General features: G+C 42.0%; 1 protein-coding gene across 4 annotated transcripts in view; it reads left to right on the top strand.

The window, feature by feature from the left end:
- Positions 1-18,247, top strand: part of TENT4A (terminal nucleotidyltransferase 4A) — a 106,925-nt gene that overhangs the window by 73,217 nt on the left and 15,461 nt on the right. For 2 of the 4 annotated variants that reach the window (XM_050938171.1, XM_050938172.1), the window contains exon 11: positions 11,224-11,382. The exons of the other annotated variants lie outside the window; for them this stretch is intronic. In XM_050938171.1, the coding sequence (XP_050794128.1) occupies positions 11,224-11,382 (159 nt within the window). The remainder of the gene's footprint in view (positions 1-11,223; positions 11,383-18,247) is intronic. 4 annotated transcript variants of the gene reach the window in all.

Raw genomic sequence — 18,247 nt, forward strand, 5'->3', positions numbered from 1 at the left:
TCCCATCCCAATCACTACAGATCAAGAATGTGGCTGGCCATAGGAGCTGAGCTACTAACCACCTTGAGTTCTCAGTAGTAGTCATGGTTTGGAGAGGGGTTAGGGGAACCACACTTGTCCTCTGGGGATGTTAATCAACAAGCAGGATTATCGAGGGCTGTTGCAACACCATCACAGTGAAGAGCTCACTAGCTTATATCAGAGAGATATAGCAGAGTTCGTCTGGATCTGTAAAAAAACGACAGTGACCTGTGGCACCTTATAGACTAACTGACGTATTGGAACGTAAGCTTTTGTGGGTGAATACTCACTTAGTCTGTTAGTCTATAAGGTAGACTTTGTGTCTTTGAGGTAATCTGAATGCAAAAACTAGTTTCATTTTCACCCTGTATCAAGGACACGTGAGAGAGAGACTGTCTGGTCCAGTTCAGGGTGGGCAAGCATTTGCACTAAATGTACACTTACATTGTTTTAATGTCAAGTATTTAAGCTTGCATTCAGGAGGTAGAAAATAGGGGTGAATTCTGTGTAAATTGAACTCTTTAAACCATGATTTGAGAACTTCATTAACTCAACCATAGATTAGGGGTCTATTTCAGGAGTGGGTAAGGTTCTGTGGCCTGCAGTTTGCAGAAGGGTGATACTAGATGAACATGATGGTCCCTTCTGATCTTAGAGTCTACGAGAAGTTAACATTGAACAGAAAAAGAAGAATGTGATACATGCAACACCTGTTGTAAACTTAACAAATTGAATTCAATTGTACAGCTGTGATATTAGAGTATGGCAACTTTATGCATTTTCTGTTGGCTTTTTCTGGGTTAGGTCTTTGCAGTAAAACATAACTTACTTGAATTAAAGTATAATATTTACAGAATATTGTGTAATGCAACAAACTGCAGAAATCCTAAAATTGAGGGGCACTGTTTTCCATGCCTGCAAATCTTTCCTTTTCCTAATATTAAGGTAGTTTACATATGTTGAATGTCAACAAAAGAGCAAATGAGCGTAACAGCCCACATTCAGAACTGGCGGAAGACTGTGCGGTGAAATTAAAGGGTATCATGCATGTTTTAAAAATCTTAATAGTGGCCAACTTGGCATATTCAGTAAACTTCCAGTTTAATCTTGTTAACATTTTCCGTGCCAAACAAAGTAAAGGCACTAATCCTCAATGACTGACCAATTTCAGTCCCCTACTCTTGTTTTAGCCTTGCTACTTTTCAAAGTACTTTTTTCTTACAATGATCCTTCCCATAATTTAAAAAATTCACCTCCAGGCAGAGAAAATGGCCAGTTGCTGTCCTAAATATGAAGGCTTTGTAAAATATGTGGGTTTTTTTTTAAAAAAGCATTTATAATGAAAACATTATTATTATTATTATTATTATTAATAATATTTATTATTAAAATAATATAAATAACACATGTTCATAAAATCCGTACCTCATAATCTGCTGTGGATAGAAAAGCTTTCTTGGGTATTTCTCCTTCCCACGTTGCTCAAGTGGTGATTAGACAGTGTTATGGCTCCTCATACCAAGTAGGAAAGAGACATGATGGTCTTAATTCATATATCTCATAGAAATGATCCCTCTGAAGGAGGAATCCAGTGAAGTGGCTAGTGCACTGAACTAGGAGTGAAGCCTCCAAGGTTCTATTCCTGCTTGTCAGTGAACTGTTGTGAAGTAAATTGCCCAAAACTGCACATTGCTGCTTTGTAATACTTACCTTCCTCTATCAAGCACTCTGAGATCTTGGTATGAAAAAAGCTGTGTAATACCGAAGTATTAACATGTAAACACCAGTGTGCTTGCTTTCTTTCCATTTTTTTTCTTTCTGGGTTAGAAGTATGACGTGCAGCCCTATGCCTCAATTAGCTCGCATTTGGCCTCTCTGACGACTTATCACTCCTGTAAATAAGGAGAAAGGGGGGGAGGGGAAAAGTCCAATTCACGGTAATGTGGACAATGGGGAAGGGCAACAAGGAAAAATCCTTTGGTGCAGAGACTTCCTACCTATTTAATAATTAAAAAGGGCCTACAGGGAATCCATGGGAAAATTTCATTCTCCTCAATATATCTTCTTTTCTGGATTCTGACTTCTCCCTGAAGTGCACACATGAGCTGTACCCTTTTATTGAAAACAGGCAATCCTGTCTAGTCCTTTCATCCTCAGACCAGATTATTTTCCTCTGGAAGCGCAAGCAGCTTGGCAGTTAAGCACTCCTGTTTTATACATTGCAATTTTAGCTCTTAAAGCTGATTTTTTTTTTTTTTTTGGAGCAGCAACACATGAAATCTCCAATTCCTTTCAAGTGACCAAAATTTCCAGATTTTAGTCCTTTTGGGAAATGAAACAAGCCAAAGAACAGTTCGCCTGCAAGGAGTCCTTTTCAGGAACTGTGAAAGCAGGAGTGTTGCTGTAACTTCTTGACCACAAAAAAACCACAATATTGAGGGGAACAGGTTTGGTCTGCATAGCTTGCGTGGGCTTTTGTATTCTTCTACACCATCTGAGACTTCACAAGATGATGATTTATCCTTATCTTTTTAGACTCAACAAACAATTATCCTTGACAATTTGAGAACTTCTCAGGATTGGCTTCAAACCTACTTGTCTAGTTTACCTTTTAAAGATAAGGCCCAGCAACTCATTCCAGGCTTAAGTGGTTATTCAAATCGTGTTTCAAGAACTCAAGCATCCTTTCTTTCTCTCATTCTCAACAAGAAGACCTCTGAAGCACTTAAGAAAAACAGCTGTTAACTTCGTCTCCAAATATTAGATGAGGGGTGCTGGGATTCAGGACCCCTTCACTAGGCTATTAGCTAAAACCCAAAAGCAGATTTTAGATAGTAAGTTAGTCTTCTGCTGATAACCACCCTCCTTTTGAAAGACAAGGGCATAAAAATCTCCAAAAGCTAAAAATTTCACCAAGTTCTAGTGGCTACCCTGAAAAAATGAAACCATTCAAATATGGATCATAACACTGAGACAAGGAAGCAGGAGACACTAGTTTTCTCTGTTTCAAACCATGGGGAGAAAGTGGATGATTGCCATTGAGAAGCCTGCCAGATGAGGGCAATGGCTGAACAGACTGACATAAAGGGCAAATATCTGTCGTCCAAAATTGAAGCGGAAGTTGCCATCTTCCCTTCATTTATCTTTTGAAGAAGTTACTCAGGATAGTGAGACACTCCCACCAAAGAAGATGGCTCACTCAGGCCTATAAGTCTTGCACAGTACTAGAGTGAAACTATTTTCTTGTCCTACCCAAGATGGTTGTAGTAGTGGTATCCCTTTCGGAGATATGGTAATTCCTGTTGAGGGCATTCGTTCCCAGAAGACTGTATGCAAAAAGCACCCGAGAAGGGACTTTAAAGCTGCTTTGGTCTGCCAATGTACTTGATCACAGCTGTAAGGTCCCAGTACAAAAAACTAAAAAGCCTACACTCCTAAAACCAGGACAAACTTTTTTTCTAATTACTGTGTTGGTGGGGGACAAATCTATGGACTACCTGGCCACATCTTGCCAGGCACAAAAGTGTACTTTTTTAAAAAAAATCATGTTAGCCTGCATCTTAAACATCAAGAGCTTAACACAATTGAAAAACTAATATAATTGAATACCTCTTTTTTTGCCAATCAAAACAGGACTCCTGAGGCTGGCTGCAAGACCTGTTAGCTACTTCAGTAGCCAGGCACCAGTTCTGGAAAATCTCATGTGCCTCAGAATTCAGGTGGGATCCTTTCTGGAAGAAGTTTGACACAGTCGTATCAGATAAGACAAGCCAGCTTGTCTTTCCTACTCTCTTAAGGGAAGATGCTCCTTTTTGTTCCTGGTTACAGAAAAGGGACTCTTTCCAAAGAGGAAAGATTTAGAACATGAGGGAAGTCTGTCATGGAAAGGGTTCAACCCTCCATTTAGTCAGAGTAGTTAATATGACTACAACAAAGGGTTTGCCTTTGTCCAGACACAAGGACAAGTGATCCCACTTTTTAAGAATAAATACACTCTGGAGCTCCATGATCTTTCCTCCAACTCCAAGAGTAAGAAAAATCAGAGATCACACTTCCTTGAGCCAAGAGCAAAATAGAACTTGTCCCTCCAGATAAGTGCTTAGAGCCTTGTGCTTAGTCAAAGTGACTGAACTGGTTGGTGAAAGATGAAATTCAGGCTGAAACTACTCTAATATTTCAGTAGACCATCTGGCAGAAGCTTTATCCATCTATTCTGATCAGGCCTAGTCCCTGGCAACTTCTGTTTACCAACAAAAAAACCTCAGTATAAAACATTACTGTTTTAGTCTTTCTGAACTACCAATGTTCATAAATGTGCTACTTTAATAAACTGACTGAGGGTTTAAGGACTCATGCTCCTATATTTAAACTGCTTTCATCACAGCATATGATGTGCAAGAAAAAAGTTACTTAAGAGGCTCCTCTCCATGCTTCAGAAACATAGGTTGTGTTAAAACCTGAAGAACTCCTAGTCTTTCTCCAGTTAAGTTTGAGAGCCAGAGTCTTCCAGGCACAGGAATGGTTTGATCTAGGCACTGATCTGAGGTGTCACCACAGCATTATCCATATATCTTTACCTGCAGCTCATAGGCTATTTACACTAGCCTAGTGTCAAGTCAAGATGGCTCGTGAGAGTTTTAGGGATTTTGCTTATGTCCAGAACTGTTCCCACCTGGAGTTGTAAAACAAAAGGGAATATACCATTCAGAGCTTCAATCCCTCAGTTGATGGTGACAACTGAGAAGGGAGGAGTAGTCAGGTTGGCACTCAGGATCAACTGAGAGGAAATTCAATGACACAATATGATCATGTCTTACATAAGTCACCAAGGGGTCACAAGAAGTTGAAGTCTAAACATTAAAGCAATAGATTTTTTTCTCATGGACTGATGATAGTCAACACAATCCATATAAGAATGGAGACATTGTTTGGCCAGACTGTTTTTGCATTTGGCTGAAAACTTGAAGCAGCCCTTGAAAGCGGAACTGTTTTAGCAGATACCTGGGGAACTGGGCTCCCTCAGATTTTCTTGCATCCACAAAAGTGAGATTCTTTTTCCCCAAGGAACAGATGCTTTGGCTCACATTTCTATCTGCTGCTTGGGTTTACTCATCTTCTGCTCATTGATCAGAAACCAGGTGCTCCAGCTCTTGCAGATTCTTAGTGTAGATTCTTACTGAATCCTTTAATTTTAGGATTGCAACATGTCACAACTACTTTTTTGTTTCTTTGTTAAACAGAGTCAAAAGTGCAGGCCTGTTTAGGTGTCTTGTAGGTTATGTAGTGGTAGCCTCTGGTAAGGTAGTGTGTTGGTTTGGATCTGCCTATAGTGCTGGAAGTTTGAGAACTCTTCCCTTCAAATTGGTCAGCTAACTCCTTGTACTTCCTTTCCATAAGGATATGGTTGGTCACAGTTGTTTGAGCAAGAATTCCCAAAAATCTCTGCTTCCAGTCTAGGTTCTTGCCCCTCATCCTCATATCTGAGTGCTTCTAACACTAATGGGTTTATCTTCACCACTATGTGAGCTTTAGTATAATCTCATTTTACAGATGAGGAGCTGAGGCAAACTGAGTTGTCCAAGGTCACATAGGAAGTCTGACGAAGCTGGGAATTGAACCCAGATCTCAGAATAAGGCCGGATGGGAATCTCAGAGTAACTCTAGCATCTTAAGTTGAACACAGTTTTTTCAGATAATAGAAGACTTGAGCCCTACTACATCTTTCATGAGCATAGGATAGTTCTTCTTACTTCAGAATTCTTTGTTAAAGGTAGATTCTCTTGCTTCTATATTTCATGTGGAATATTTGTGTTTTTGTTCAAATTAACATCCACAATGTTATGTTACTTGCTAGATATGAGAAGCAGTGAAAATATACCTTATGAGAGAGCTATATTTTATTAAACCTCTTTATTTCATTCAGCATATTTGGGCTTGAAAATATCCATATTCTATATAATGTTCCATAGCTAGCTGAGTCAAGTGGTGTGTTACAACCCTTTTCAGTGCATTCCAAATGACATAAGACCTCGTTCAACAAACTTAACTGCAGCCTTCTGAGCAGAAAGGGCCTGGACACCACAGAGGAAATCTATTAAACTACTATCTGGTCATCCACTAATCCCGAATAAAGTGCTACAGGCTTTGCTTTAATTCCTTGCAGAAGCATCCTGAGCAATAAGGTGCTTTAAGCAGTGGTCATGATTAAAACCTGATAATTCGTTGGCTGGGTACTTTTTGCCTCCTGGTCCCTCTCTGCGTACTAATCTTTCTTTTATTACATCCCAAATATATTGGTTTGAGGGAGAAGTCAGGATCAAAGAAAATGAGATGACAAATTTTCATTTCTGGGACCAACCTCACCTCTAGTCTGCCTTACCCAGTTTAAGTGCGTCAGGAAATTTACAGGTCTCAGCCCATATACCTAGTTAAGTTGCCAGTGTCTTTTAAAACAATGTCAGTGCAGCTTTGGAATAACTATTTTCTGCACAGAGGGTGAAAGTGATATGAGCAAGCCCGTGAATCCCATGGATAATTCTGAATAGCCTCTGAACTGATTTCTCCTCCAATTAGAAATACTCAGGCTATGCCTTTCTGAAAATACCAAAGGGGAAATACTCAAGTTACTTATTTCCCACCCCCCAGGGCTCTAAACTGACTGCTCAGAATCAGTCCTCTCTCATTCATGAAGTACTGTTCCAGAGCCTTGGGCCCCATCTTTCTGCATTGTCTGGTTTCTCTGCCTATGTCACATAAGCTATGATAGCCTGAGAGCTCTTCATCTGGTTAGACCCCTCTGAAGCCTATAGGTTTGAGTATTGGCCACCATTAGCTACCAGTAAGACCCACTGTGATGGCTCTGTTTTAGGAAGCTTTGTGTTTCCATACATTCCCTCTCTTCTGTATGTTGTCTGCAGTCTCTTTTGCCTCTCTCAGGAGAGTAGGGCAATCTTTTTGGATTCCTCTAAGCCAAGCAGCTGCCAAAATTTGGGAAACTCCCCTTTTGGCCATGGAATCATAGAATATCAGGGTTGGAAGGGATCTCAGGAGGTCATCTAGTACAACCTGCTGCTCAAAGCAGGACCAATCCCCAACTAAATCAACCCAGCCAGGGATGATGACCTTGAAAACCTCTAAGGAAGGAGATTCCACCACCTGCCTAGGTAACCCATTCCAATGTTTCACCACCCTCCTAGTGAAAAAGTTTTTCCTAATATCCAACCTAAACCTCCCCCACTGCAACTTGAGACCATTAGTCCTTGTTCTGTCATCTGGTACTACTGAGAACAGTCTAGATCCATCCTCTTTGGAACCCCCTTTCAGGTAGTTGAAAGCAGCTGACAAATCCCCCCTCATTCTTCTCTTCTGCAGACTAAACAATCCCAGTTCCTTCAGCCTCTCATAAGTCACGTGCTCCAGCCCCCTAATCATTTTTGTTGCCCTCTGCGGGACTCATTCCAACTTTTCCACATCCTTCTTGTAGTGTGGGGCCCAAAACTGGACACAGTACTACAGATGAGTCCTCACTCATACCTAATAGAGGGGAATTAACACGTCCCTCGATCTGCTGGCAGTGCCCCTACTTATACAGCCCAAAATGCCATTAGCCTTCTTGGCAACAAGGGCACACTGACTCATATCCAGCTTCTCATCCACCGTAACCCTTAGGTCCTTTTCTGCAGAACTGCTGCCTAGCCATTCGGTCCCTAGTCTATAGCAGTGCACGGGATTCTTCCCTGCTAAGTGCAGGACTCTGCACTTGTCCTTGTTGAACTCCATCAGGTTTCTTTTGGCCCAATCCTCTAATTTGTCTAGGTCCCTCTGAATCCTATCCTTATCCTCCAGTGTATCTACCACTCCTCCTAGTTTAGTGTCATCTGCAAACTTACTGAGGGTGCAGTCCACACTGTCCTGCAGATAATTAATGAAGATATTGAACAAAACCGGCCCCAGGACCGACCCTTGGGGCACTCTGCTTGATACTGGCTGCCAACTAAACATGGAACCATTGATCACTACCCATTGAGCCCGACGATCTAGCCAGCTTTCTATCCACCTTATATAGACCATTCATCCAGCCCATACTACTTTAACTTGCCAGCAAGAATACTGTGGGAGACCATATCAAAAACTTTGCTAAAGTCAAGGAATAACACATCCACTGCTTTCCCCTCATCCACGGAGCCAGTTATCTCATCATAGATGGCAGTTAGGTTAGTGAGGCAGACTTGCCCTTGGTGAATCCATGCTGACTGTTTCTGATCACTTTCCTCTCCTCGAAGTGCATCAGAATTGATTCCTTGAGGATCTGCTCCATGATTTTTCCAGGGACTGAGGTGAGGCTGACTGGCCTGTAGTTCCCTGGATCCGTCTCCTTCCCTTTTTAAAATATGGGCACTACTTTAGCCTTTTTCCAGTCATCCGGGACCTTCCCCGCTCGCCATGAGTTTTCAGAGATAATGGCCAATGGCTCTGCAATCACATCCGCTAACTCCTTTAGCACCCTTGGATTCAGCACATCCGGCCTCATGGACTTATGCTCGTCCAGCTTTTCTAGAACTACATATCCTTTTAGTAGCCATTCCTGCATTGCAACTGGCCCTCCTTTCTCACTTTCCCTGGTCTCTTATCCCTCAGAGGCTGTCTGACTTCAAAAGGATTTCAAAGGAGTGTTCTAGTCCTGAAACAGGCTGCTATCTCTGTCCACCACTACTCCTACTTGGTGAGTTGACTGCCCTGGAGTTTTGTTTCAGATATTGGGCACTGACTGCAACTAGAACCTGCAATAGCACAGAGTTCAAACTCTGCCTATGTTTTAAGGGCTGCAGGTCCAACAGTATCGCTTCTGCCTCCCTACCTAAGTTAGTGTGATTTTATGGTAGCTTCTGGTCCTTGCTTGGACTTATTGTCCATTGAAATTCCCCAGCTCCACAACACACACAGCCTCTAACCCAACACCAAGGACTAAGCATTTTTTGGGAGGGAGTGTGAAATTTCAACTACCCATCCATATAGTCTAGGTGTCTTACCTGTTAGGGTTATAGTTCTACAGCACATAGGTTGCATGTTTAAAACTGCCTGGGAATTTCAGACTTTGTATTTGTTCCATGGCAGGTATCCATTACCATGTCTTTGATCTGGTAGGTAGCACCTGTGCATTGATTTATCGCTAAACTATCTCCCTGTGGATTACAAAGATCTTTCTTCAGTGAGTGAATTCCTTCTGCCACTTTGCCTCAAGATGCAATCAAACGAGAAGATCTAACTATTTTCTGTGCCTTCCGAAGTCTGCAACAGTAACTTCTTCCTACTGCTCAGAGGTGCTTGTGGAGTTTCTCTCTTTTTCTCTCCTTTTTCTGTGGCAGCCCATTAGATAAGTGCTTTGTTCAATACCTTCTCATAAAGAGACGATTGTATTCTTGTTCTGGATGTTGATAGGCTTCTCATCTTTATTTCTACACCACCCAATATTAGGTTTTGAAAGCCTATTTTTATATCCCAATCCACCCAGCTCATTGGCACTTGCTTGTTTTGCCCTTGGATACACTTGACTCAGTTCTGTAAACTTTGCTGATCCCCTTCTGACATAGAATGAAACATAATGCTTAATTCTTATATGGATAGCATTGTCATCCAGGCCCCTCTACTGCAGAAATCAAAGGAGAGGATTCTTCAGTATCTGGATTATGGAATTCTCATCATTTGTAGAAGATACATCTCTGACCCTCTTGCATAACTTTCCAGTTGGGAATTCTTTTTAAACAGACTGCTATGGAATTTTTGCCTCCTAGCAAATCATCAAACACCAGTCTTCACTTTAGTAAGCATGTCTGTCAACCAAGAGTGTCTGACTAATCATCTCCTCACTCCAGGAAAATTTGTTAGCATTATACTCCTGGAGCATCTGGTTATAAGACTGATTCTTCAGTCCTGGGGACCTTTCAGTTCTTACCACATCCTTGTGAGCTTACAGCTGGATAGTGACCCGTGTTAAGAGGGAGTCAACTGCCTGTTCACTTAATCTCGTGATAAATTTCAGATCGGTGTGTCTGTTGCACCTGTGTTTGTTTTCTCTTTTGAAATGGAGATTTTTTTAGCTGTATGTCGAGTAAGCCCTGAATTAAATCATCTTGCATTAACAATTTTAGAAAAGCTACCGGTTCATTCTTTTTTATATTTGTCACGACATCAGTGGATTAAAAAGTCTTATGTCCAAATGACTAAAATCTTCTGTAAGGTGCATGACAGTTTCTTGGACTCAGAGTAGAAGAATCAATCGTTAATATTTGAGACAGCTACCTGGCTGTCTCCTTGCATCTTCATCTGATATTAATAGCTGGAACTGTCCTTGTCTGCTTATTTTGTTGGCAGTTAAGTGCTACAAGCACCATAGTAGTAAGACCACCGCCTCTGGCTCACCGCTTGTCTATAATTGATGTTGGTCATGATGGGAGAAGAGGGCATATGGAAAGCAAATTACTGACAGGTAATTGTCATAGTATTCCTTTCTATCAACCTTAATCCTTCTCTCGTCCCCTGGTGCAGTGTCATTGTCTTCCAAAGGAAAGTAGTAGATAAGATTAGAGAACTTTAACCAGAAAGAAAGTGGATGATTTGGTGCTTGTATATTAGTCATGACTGGCAGATCGTCTGTCTCCTTGTTTCTTGGTAGGTGGAGCCCTAACTTTGCTGTTGCTGGGTAGGATGGGAGAAGACTATAACAATTACCAGTGAGTAACTTCTCTGTACAGATAAGTAAAAATAACTTGAATTACCAGCAAACTGCTCAATTCTTGGTATAGGATCAGAACTTTAAATTCCAGTCCCTGTGTCTCTACCAGTGCTACTCTCCTTTGTTTTCTTCTTTCCTACTTTTGTCCCCATGACTTTTAGCTTGGGAGAGTGGAGAATTTAATTTCACATATGGCTGTAGTCTGAGCTGAGTGGAAATTGATCTGAGACCACCGTTGATAGTTAAACTGTTTTTCTCAATGCAGGTTTTCAGAGTTAACTCTTAAAACTACTACATAAAGTAAATGTAGCGCCAGCGTGTATTTAATTTCACACTGAAATGACTTTAACCCAGATTTTACAGTATTTACACGATCAGTTACTGAATCATTGCATTTACAGATGCATAGTCTGTGTATACTGTACTTTCTGTAAAGTTGCTTTTCTTTTCCCCTTTTTCTTTGCCAAAAGGATTCTGATACGCCACCTTGCACAACTCCTAATGTTTACCAGTTCAATCTGCAAGCACCGACTCATCTTATGGCCAGTTTACCACCAGCATTGCCTATGTCAAGTGGTAAACCTCAGTCTGCACCTACGAGAACCTTGATAATGGCCGCCAGTAATCAGGTATGAGCCAACTAATTGGAGTAACTTTTTTTTAATGAGGTAGTATTCAAACCACAAGTGTAGGCCATTTGCACTGTGCTGTACTAGTCTTATTTTAAAGAACTTTGAACACCTGTAGGAACATTTCATAAAAAGACTCTTTGGGCTTGCTGAAGCTTTTAACAAAAAAGTGCATTTCTAACAGCAAAATGAAAAGAAATTAATCATTTGAAGATGCATCCTAGTACATGTGGCCCATCTTACAACATGCTCTTTGACTCTCATGAGAATAACACTGAAATAGAAAATGTCAAACTTTTTATTGCTTTATGCAAGATCTGGGATTACCTGTGAGCTCTCAAATTTTCAAGGTTTATTAACTTCCTGTTTTAAAAAAAATGCAGTTCTTCCTCCATACCACCTTTGTAAACTAGTATTTTACTTATCTTAAGAACTATGAGTCTTGGTGGCTTTTTCTGTCCAGGACTTGTGTGGTGTTTCTGAGAATTTTGGGTCACTACAAGTCTATCTAAACTTCATGTTTTCTGTACTAAGTTTTGGAAGATGACTACAGAGTTGTATGCTTGTCAACTGTTCTTTCTTTAGGGGGTTATTTGTAAAACACATTCTGTGTAGAACCCTTATCTGTGTCTTGTTTGTATTAAATCTATGCCAAAAATGTTGTAGGTGTTGTACTCACAGGAAGACAATCACAATAAGTGACAACATACTATTTCTCCCCTATCCCAGTGCCCTCTAGTAAGGAGTAGGAGCTAATTAGCTGAAATGAAGACTGCCCTTCTAATGCTTGCAGTTATGGGCTGGTTGACATTTTACAGTTATGGATTGTATTGAAAGCTGGTTGAGAGAGGAATCTGAAACTGCTGCAGAGTGGTGAACTGCAGGGGTAGTATATTTTGTCTGTGTATTTACCTTTTCAAGTAAGAAGAGCGTTTGTTGTCCCCCCCCCCGCCCCGCCCCTTGGTGTGTGTTAGCTTCTGAAACCTGGTCTCAGTTACAGACAACATTAGATATAGGTTTTTTGACTCTCTGGAGGGGATGAGAGGTCTGCTGTGTGTGGGATTTTTATGGTCAGAGGATAACTTTATCAGAGTTGAGGACATTAATAGGGTTCATCTTGGCCATCCAGGTTTGTATTTTATGGCCCTGGTGTGTAATATATCTTGGTCTGGTATGACTCGGATGGGAAGATGGCCTTTGTGTTATGCTTTCAAGTCTACTTGTGCACCCAGTTATGCCACTGCTGTGGTGTTTATGGCCCTTCAGTGGCCATGACATGGTGACAGAGCTGACATTACTGTGATAGCTTGGAGATTTGGAAGAGCATAACGAGTCAGTAGTAACTATACTGAAACCATTTCCTTCAAATGGCGGGTGACCTAATGAGTACACCTCTGTGTAGGAGGTACTCTGTAGATTAAACAGCTGTAGATATCTCTGTGAAATTGATCATTGCCCTCATAGCTCAAATGTGAGAGTTGTGCATAGTTGCATGTTTCCCAAAGTAAATGCAGTGATCCAGTTTCTTTCAAACACATTCCAAATTGAACAACTGCCAAACTACCATCTTTTCTTGAGCCTGTTTTTGTCAGTTTCTTGAAAGATTCTTCTGGCAGTCCCTAGATTTTTCCTTGATTCTGGAATGCCCAAGAGTTATTCTCAATTAAATGACTTTTGCTTTTTGGTCTCACATGGCAGTAATTAGATCACATTCTTCGAGTGGTGTCCCTGTAGGTGCTCCACTTCAGGTGTGCATTCACCTCTCTAGCCCTTGATCAGAGACTTTCCATTAGCAGTGTCAGTTCAGCTCATGCATGTGCTCTATATAACCTTGTGTCTCACCGAGTGTAGAGAGGGCTGTGTGGGCGAAATAGCTCTGTTCTTTCTTTACCACATGGCCTGAGGTGGAGCTCTATCATATCAGCCTTGTGCATGCCTTAGCATGTTTTTCAGTTGTTCTGCAATTAGTTCAGTGTTTCTTGTTCAGCGTTTGTATAGAATTAGATAATAGTGAGAGGTTTTGGATTTTTCCTTCTTCCTTTTTTCTCCCCTTTTTCCTAGGGAGCTTAGTTGGCCTGGCTGGGCATGCCAGGCTTGCCAATTTTCAAATGCTGCCTCTCTTTTCAGGAGGCTAACCTGGTCAGCAATGGACACTGTGTATCCATTGCTCGGGAGGGCCCATATCTCCCAAAAGTGTAACTTTTTTTGCCCGGCTGTCAAATCTAGGACATGGAGAATCAGGAGACCAAATTGAAACTTCTGATGTAGTGCTCGCTTTGACCAGCTAGGTTAGGAGACCCGCCAGTATGTCTGGCAGTTGGCTGATTTAGTGCCCTTTCAACCTTAGCAAAGATCTCCCCCAAGATGGGGAGGACTTCAGAAGGCTCCAGAGAAAAGGAGCTCTATCTCCTACCACAAGGAACCACCTCCAAAAAGATGTCACAAGATTATTGATGGGTGGGGGTTTGTGGTACTGCTACCCTTACTTCTGTACTGCTGCTGGCAGCGGCACTGCCTTCAGAGCTGGGCAGCTGGAGAGCAGCGGCTGCTGGCTAGGATCCCAGCTCTGAAGGCCACTCTAGGCCAATGAGGGCGGCAGGAAGTGACGTCCAGCACATCCCAGTGGGAGCTGTGATCGGCCGAACCTGCAGACGCAGCAGGTAAACAAACCGGCCCGTCCCGCCAGGGGGCTTACCCTGGCGAGCCGCGTGCCAAAGGTTGCCAATCCCTGGTATAGGTAAAATCATACAAAAGACCAGATTTAACTGGGGAGACCAGATTTCACTGTCTTTGAGACATGGTTTTTATTGACACAAATTTGGTAGGACTCTATAGATAAGTCATCATCCCCACTGCTAATGGTTACTGAATGATTCTTCGTGCCAAGACCTGTTTCCAGATTACCATTGTGTCCCTGTAGCACAGGATTCGCTGCCGTTTTCTCTTCTCCTCTATCGAATGTCTTCTGCATTCTCCTCAGTGTCCTCCAATAAGTTCTCTTATTATCAGTGTGGGGTTCCTCACACATCATTACAGGAACCCATACTTGTACAAGGATCCTCATACACATTAGGAATGGTAGAATCAGTCCTGGATATCGCCCTCTCCCATTTATGTGTCTCCCTCCTAAATAGCTACACTGGGATCCTTGCGTGATATATCAGCAGCAATTTGCCAGACGTCTGGCTCCATTGGACTAGGAGACTAGGGTTTCACTGATTCCTCCACCAATCGCCCACTATGAGACCTCTGAAAAATAGGAGGCTAGGATGGACAAAGAGACCACCCTTCAAACTCCTTTTGTTCTTATTTCTGGACTAGGCAATCGTGCATCCACCATAATTAATGGACAATGATTTTTGGCAATTCCAAGACTTTAACCTCCTCAAGAGATATTTGGAGAGTGTCAAGACTCACAACACAGGCTCTTGGACATTCTGCAGCTGGTAACACCTACCCACTTTGCACTACCCATTAATGAAGTGCTCCTGGATCCACCAAAGATTGTGTGGCAAACTCCCACCACCAACTTATAAATGGGTGGATGAGAAATATTATGTTCACCCCTGGGACTCAGAATTTGTTTTTGCACCCCTCGCTTAATTCCCTGGTGGTGGATGTTGTAAACAAGTGGGGTAAACAGCATTATTCTAGGTATACCCCTTATGATAAGGACCAGAAGAGGTTATGCCCTTTTTGCCACAAGGTGCACTCTTCTGTGACGGTCCAGTTTTGGATAGCAACCTATCAGGCGATCATGGCAGAGTAGGACTTCATGAATTACAAGTTTACAACTTTTATTGAATATATTCCATAGGAGCACAGAATGCACTTCCAGGCCCTCATTTAAGAAGGGCCAGTTTATTAGCCAGAACCTCACTCCAAACATTCTTATATGCTGCAGATGCTGCCACTAGATCCAGCTCCACAGCAGTTGTCATGCACAGGGCATTGTGGCTCTAGCTGTCAGGGTTGCTGAGAGACGTTTGGAATACTGTTGAGGACCTCATGTTTCATGGTCAAAAGCTCTTCTTGTGGGCTACAGTTAAGTCCCTGCACATGCCAAAGGACTGTAGGGCAACGCTGAGGTCTCTGGGCATATACTTCTGTGAACAAGCGGAGATTTAGCAGTTTTCAAGCTGCCCTGAAATCATATCTTACTCAGTTCTCTGGATTTCACAGAACTACTTAAAATGCTAGAAATAGACAAAAATTCCAGAAGAAAAGAGCTTCTCATCTTCCTTCACTAAGGATACCTAATCACTGAAACAAAAATTTTGATGGGTTGGTCGAGGCCTCAACTCCTCCCTCAACTCTAGTTTGCAAGCTGCAGCCTTTCAACCACCTTTCCTGTTTCCAGCAGGCCTGGCAGCATGTTACAAGAGAGAAGTGGGTCATGGAGAGTGTAGCATTGGGCTACACCATCCACTTTTCTTCCCTTCCTCCCCTTTCCCTGTGCTGTGCAGGGACCCCTCTCACAAGACTATACTAAATCAACATACTCTCTCCTTTGTTTAGGAGTGGTAGATCTGGTCCCATCCCCTCACAATGGGAAAGTGTTTTAGTAAAAGTATTTTCTCATGCCAAAGAAGGATGGAGAGTGGAGATGGATCTTGAATCTAAGACAACTGAACAAATTTGTAAGGTCTCAAATGTTCAGAATGGTGATTCTGGCAGCTATAATCCCTTCTCTAGAGGCAGGAGATTGGCTTTCAGTCCTTGACCTGCAGGTTTCCTATTTCCATATAGCAATACATCCCACTCACTGGAAATATACATACATTTCACCATGGGCCCAGGATCATTTTGTATACTGAGTACTTTCCTTCGGCCCCAAGGGTGTTCTCAAAGATTCTAGCTGTAGTATTTGCTTACCTTCTGTGAGAAGCAATTTTAGTCTTCCTGTATCTCAAGGGCCGATCTTACAAAGCAGTACTTAATTCCATCAATATAGCCCTTTCTCTCTTCCAGGAATTGGATCTCCAGATAAATGTTTAAAAAAAAAAAAAGTCCATGTTAGCACCTGTACAGAGAATACTGTTAATAGGGCATAAATGGATTCGCTGGCAGCCAGGATCTTCATTCCTTTCCACAGACAGATTCATAACTTCAGCGAATCTGGGGGGATACAATTAAAGGGAACCCCTCATACTTCCTTACTGAAGTGATTGCAGTTCCTGGTTCATATGGCAACTTACATCTTCATGATCAAGCATGCAACACTATACATCCACTGGTTCAGAAGGATCTATTTCTCAACCAGAGACAGTTTGGACAAACAGGTCACAGTTCCCTTTCTGATGAAGAGCTCCCTAGATTGGTGTAAAAATCAACTCTGCGTACACGTGTCGATTTCATCCACCTAGCTCCAAAAGTATCTGCAAGAATGGAGGTATCACTGTTAGGGTGGGGAGAACACCTCAGGACCCTCACAACTCAGGGCAGATGGTCACCTCAAGAAGTCTGTTTCCATGTCAACCTGTTACAACTCAGGGAAGTCAAATCAATCAAGATCATGATGGACAATGTGACTTGCATGTTTTATATCCTCAAACAGGGAGAAGCAAGATACTCCTTCCTGTGTGGTGAAGCTATGAAGTTGTGGAACTGGTGTATAGCCCATCAAATTCAGATCTCAGCTGTTTACCTTCCTGGAGTCCAGAATGTCTCATCTGATATGCCCAGCAGATGCCTCTCCCACGACAACAAATGAGATTTGGACTGTCAAATTTTTCATGGGATTTTCCAAAGGTCAGGACTTCTGGAGGTGGACCTATTTGCCACATTCAGCAACAAAAAGTATCCCTTATTCTGTTCAACAGAAAGCATAGATCATCACTCTTTGGGAGATGCTTTTCTTCTTTCCTTGTATGAAGGGCCTGTTCTATGTATTCCTTCCAACACCACTAACTGTAAGAGTGATGAACAAGATCAGACAGACCAAGACCAGGGTTATCCTTGTAGTATCAACCTGGCTGGGGCAAGCTTGGTATCTTTACCTGTTTCACCTGAGTGTCCAATCAGCATTCAAGCTTCCAACCATCCCAGGATGCAGGGTGTGTGCATCACCCCAACATAGGGGTCTTCCACCTCCATTCATGGTTCCTTGATGGTTCATGGGATTAGATTCTGCCTGCTTGGCAGGCTTACAACAGTTATTACTAAACAGTAGAAGGGAGTCAGCTCTAATTGCTTACCTTTAAAAATGGAAAAGGTTCAACCACTGATGTCGTCAGTGTCATCGCCTTGTGCCTGAACAGTCTCCACTCTCGGATACCTTGGGTTATCTACTGAACTTGATGAAATTCACAGTTATTAGTAAGCTCTAAGGTTCATCTGGCAGCAATATCAGCAATTAATTCCCTTTTAGAGCGGTTTTCTATATCTGTGTATCTTGTCATCTAGATTTATTAAGGGTTTTGGGAACCTTTCCCCACATGTTGAGGAACTTACTCCAACTTAGCATTTCAATCTTGTACTTAAATGGGACTTCCAATTGAGCCTATGGCAACCTGCTCCTTGCTTCACTTATCTGTGGTGATGGCCTTTCTATAGCTATTACATCTGGTCACAGGGTTGGGGCCTTGATGGCAGACTCCCTGTTTATGGCATTTTTCAAGGACAAGGTCTCCTTATGGCTGCACCCAAAATTCTTGGTGTTTTTAGATTTCCATCTTAACCAGTCTATTCGTCTACTGGTATTTTTCCCTATTCACATAAATGTCAGCATGAGACCTCCTTTCATAAATTAGATGCGAGACAGGCATTGACCTTTTATCTGGATAGAATTCAACAATTTCAGAAATAAGCCTGATTGCTTGTCTCCATCACAGAAAGATCCAATGGGTCCACTATTTATTCAGAG

Source organism: Gopherus flavomarginatus, chromosome 2, assembly GCF_025201925.1.
Source record: "Gopherus flavomarginatus isolate rGopFla2 chromosome 2, rGopFla2.mat.asm, whole genome shotgun sequence".
NCBI lineage: Eukaryota > Metazoa > Chordata > Testudines > Testudinidae > Gopherus > Gopherus flavomarginatus.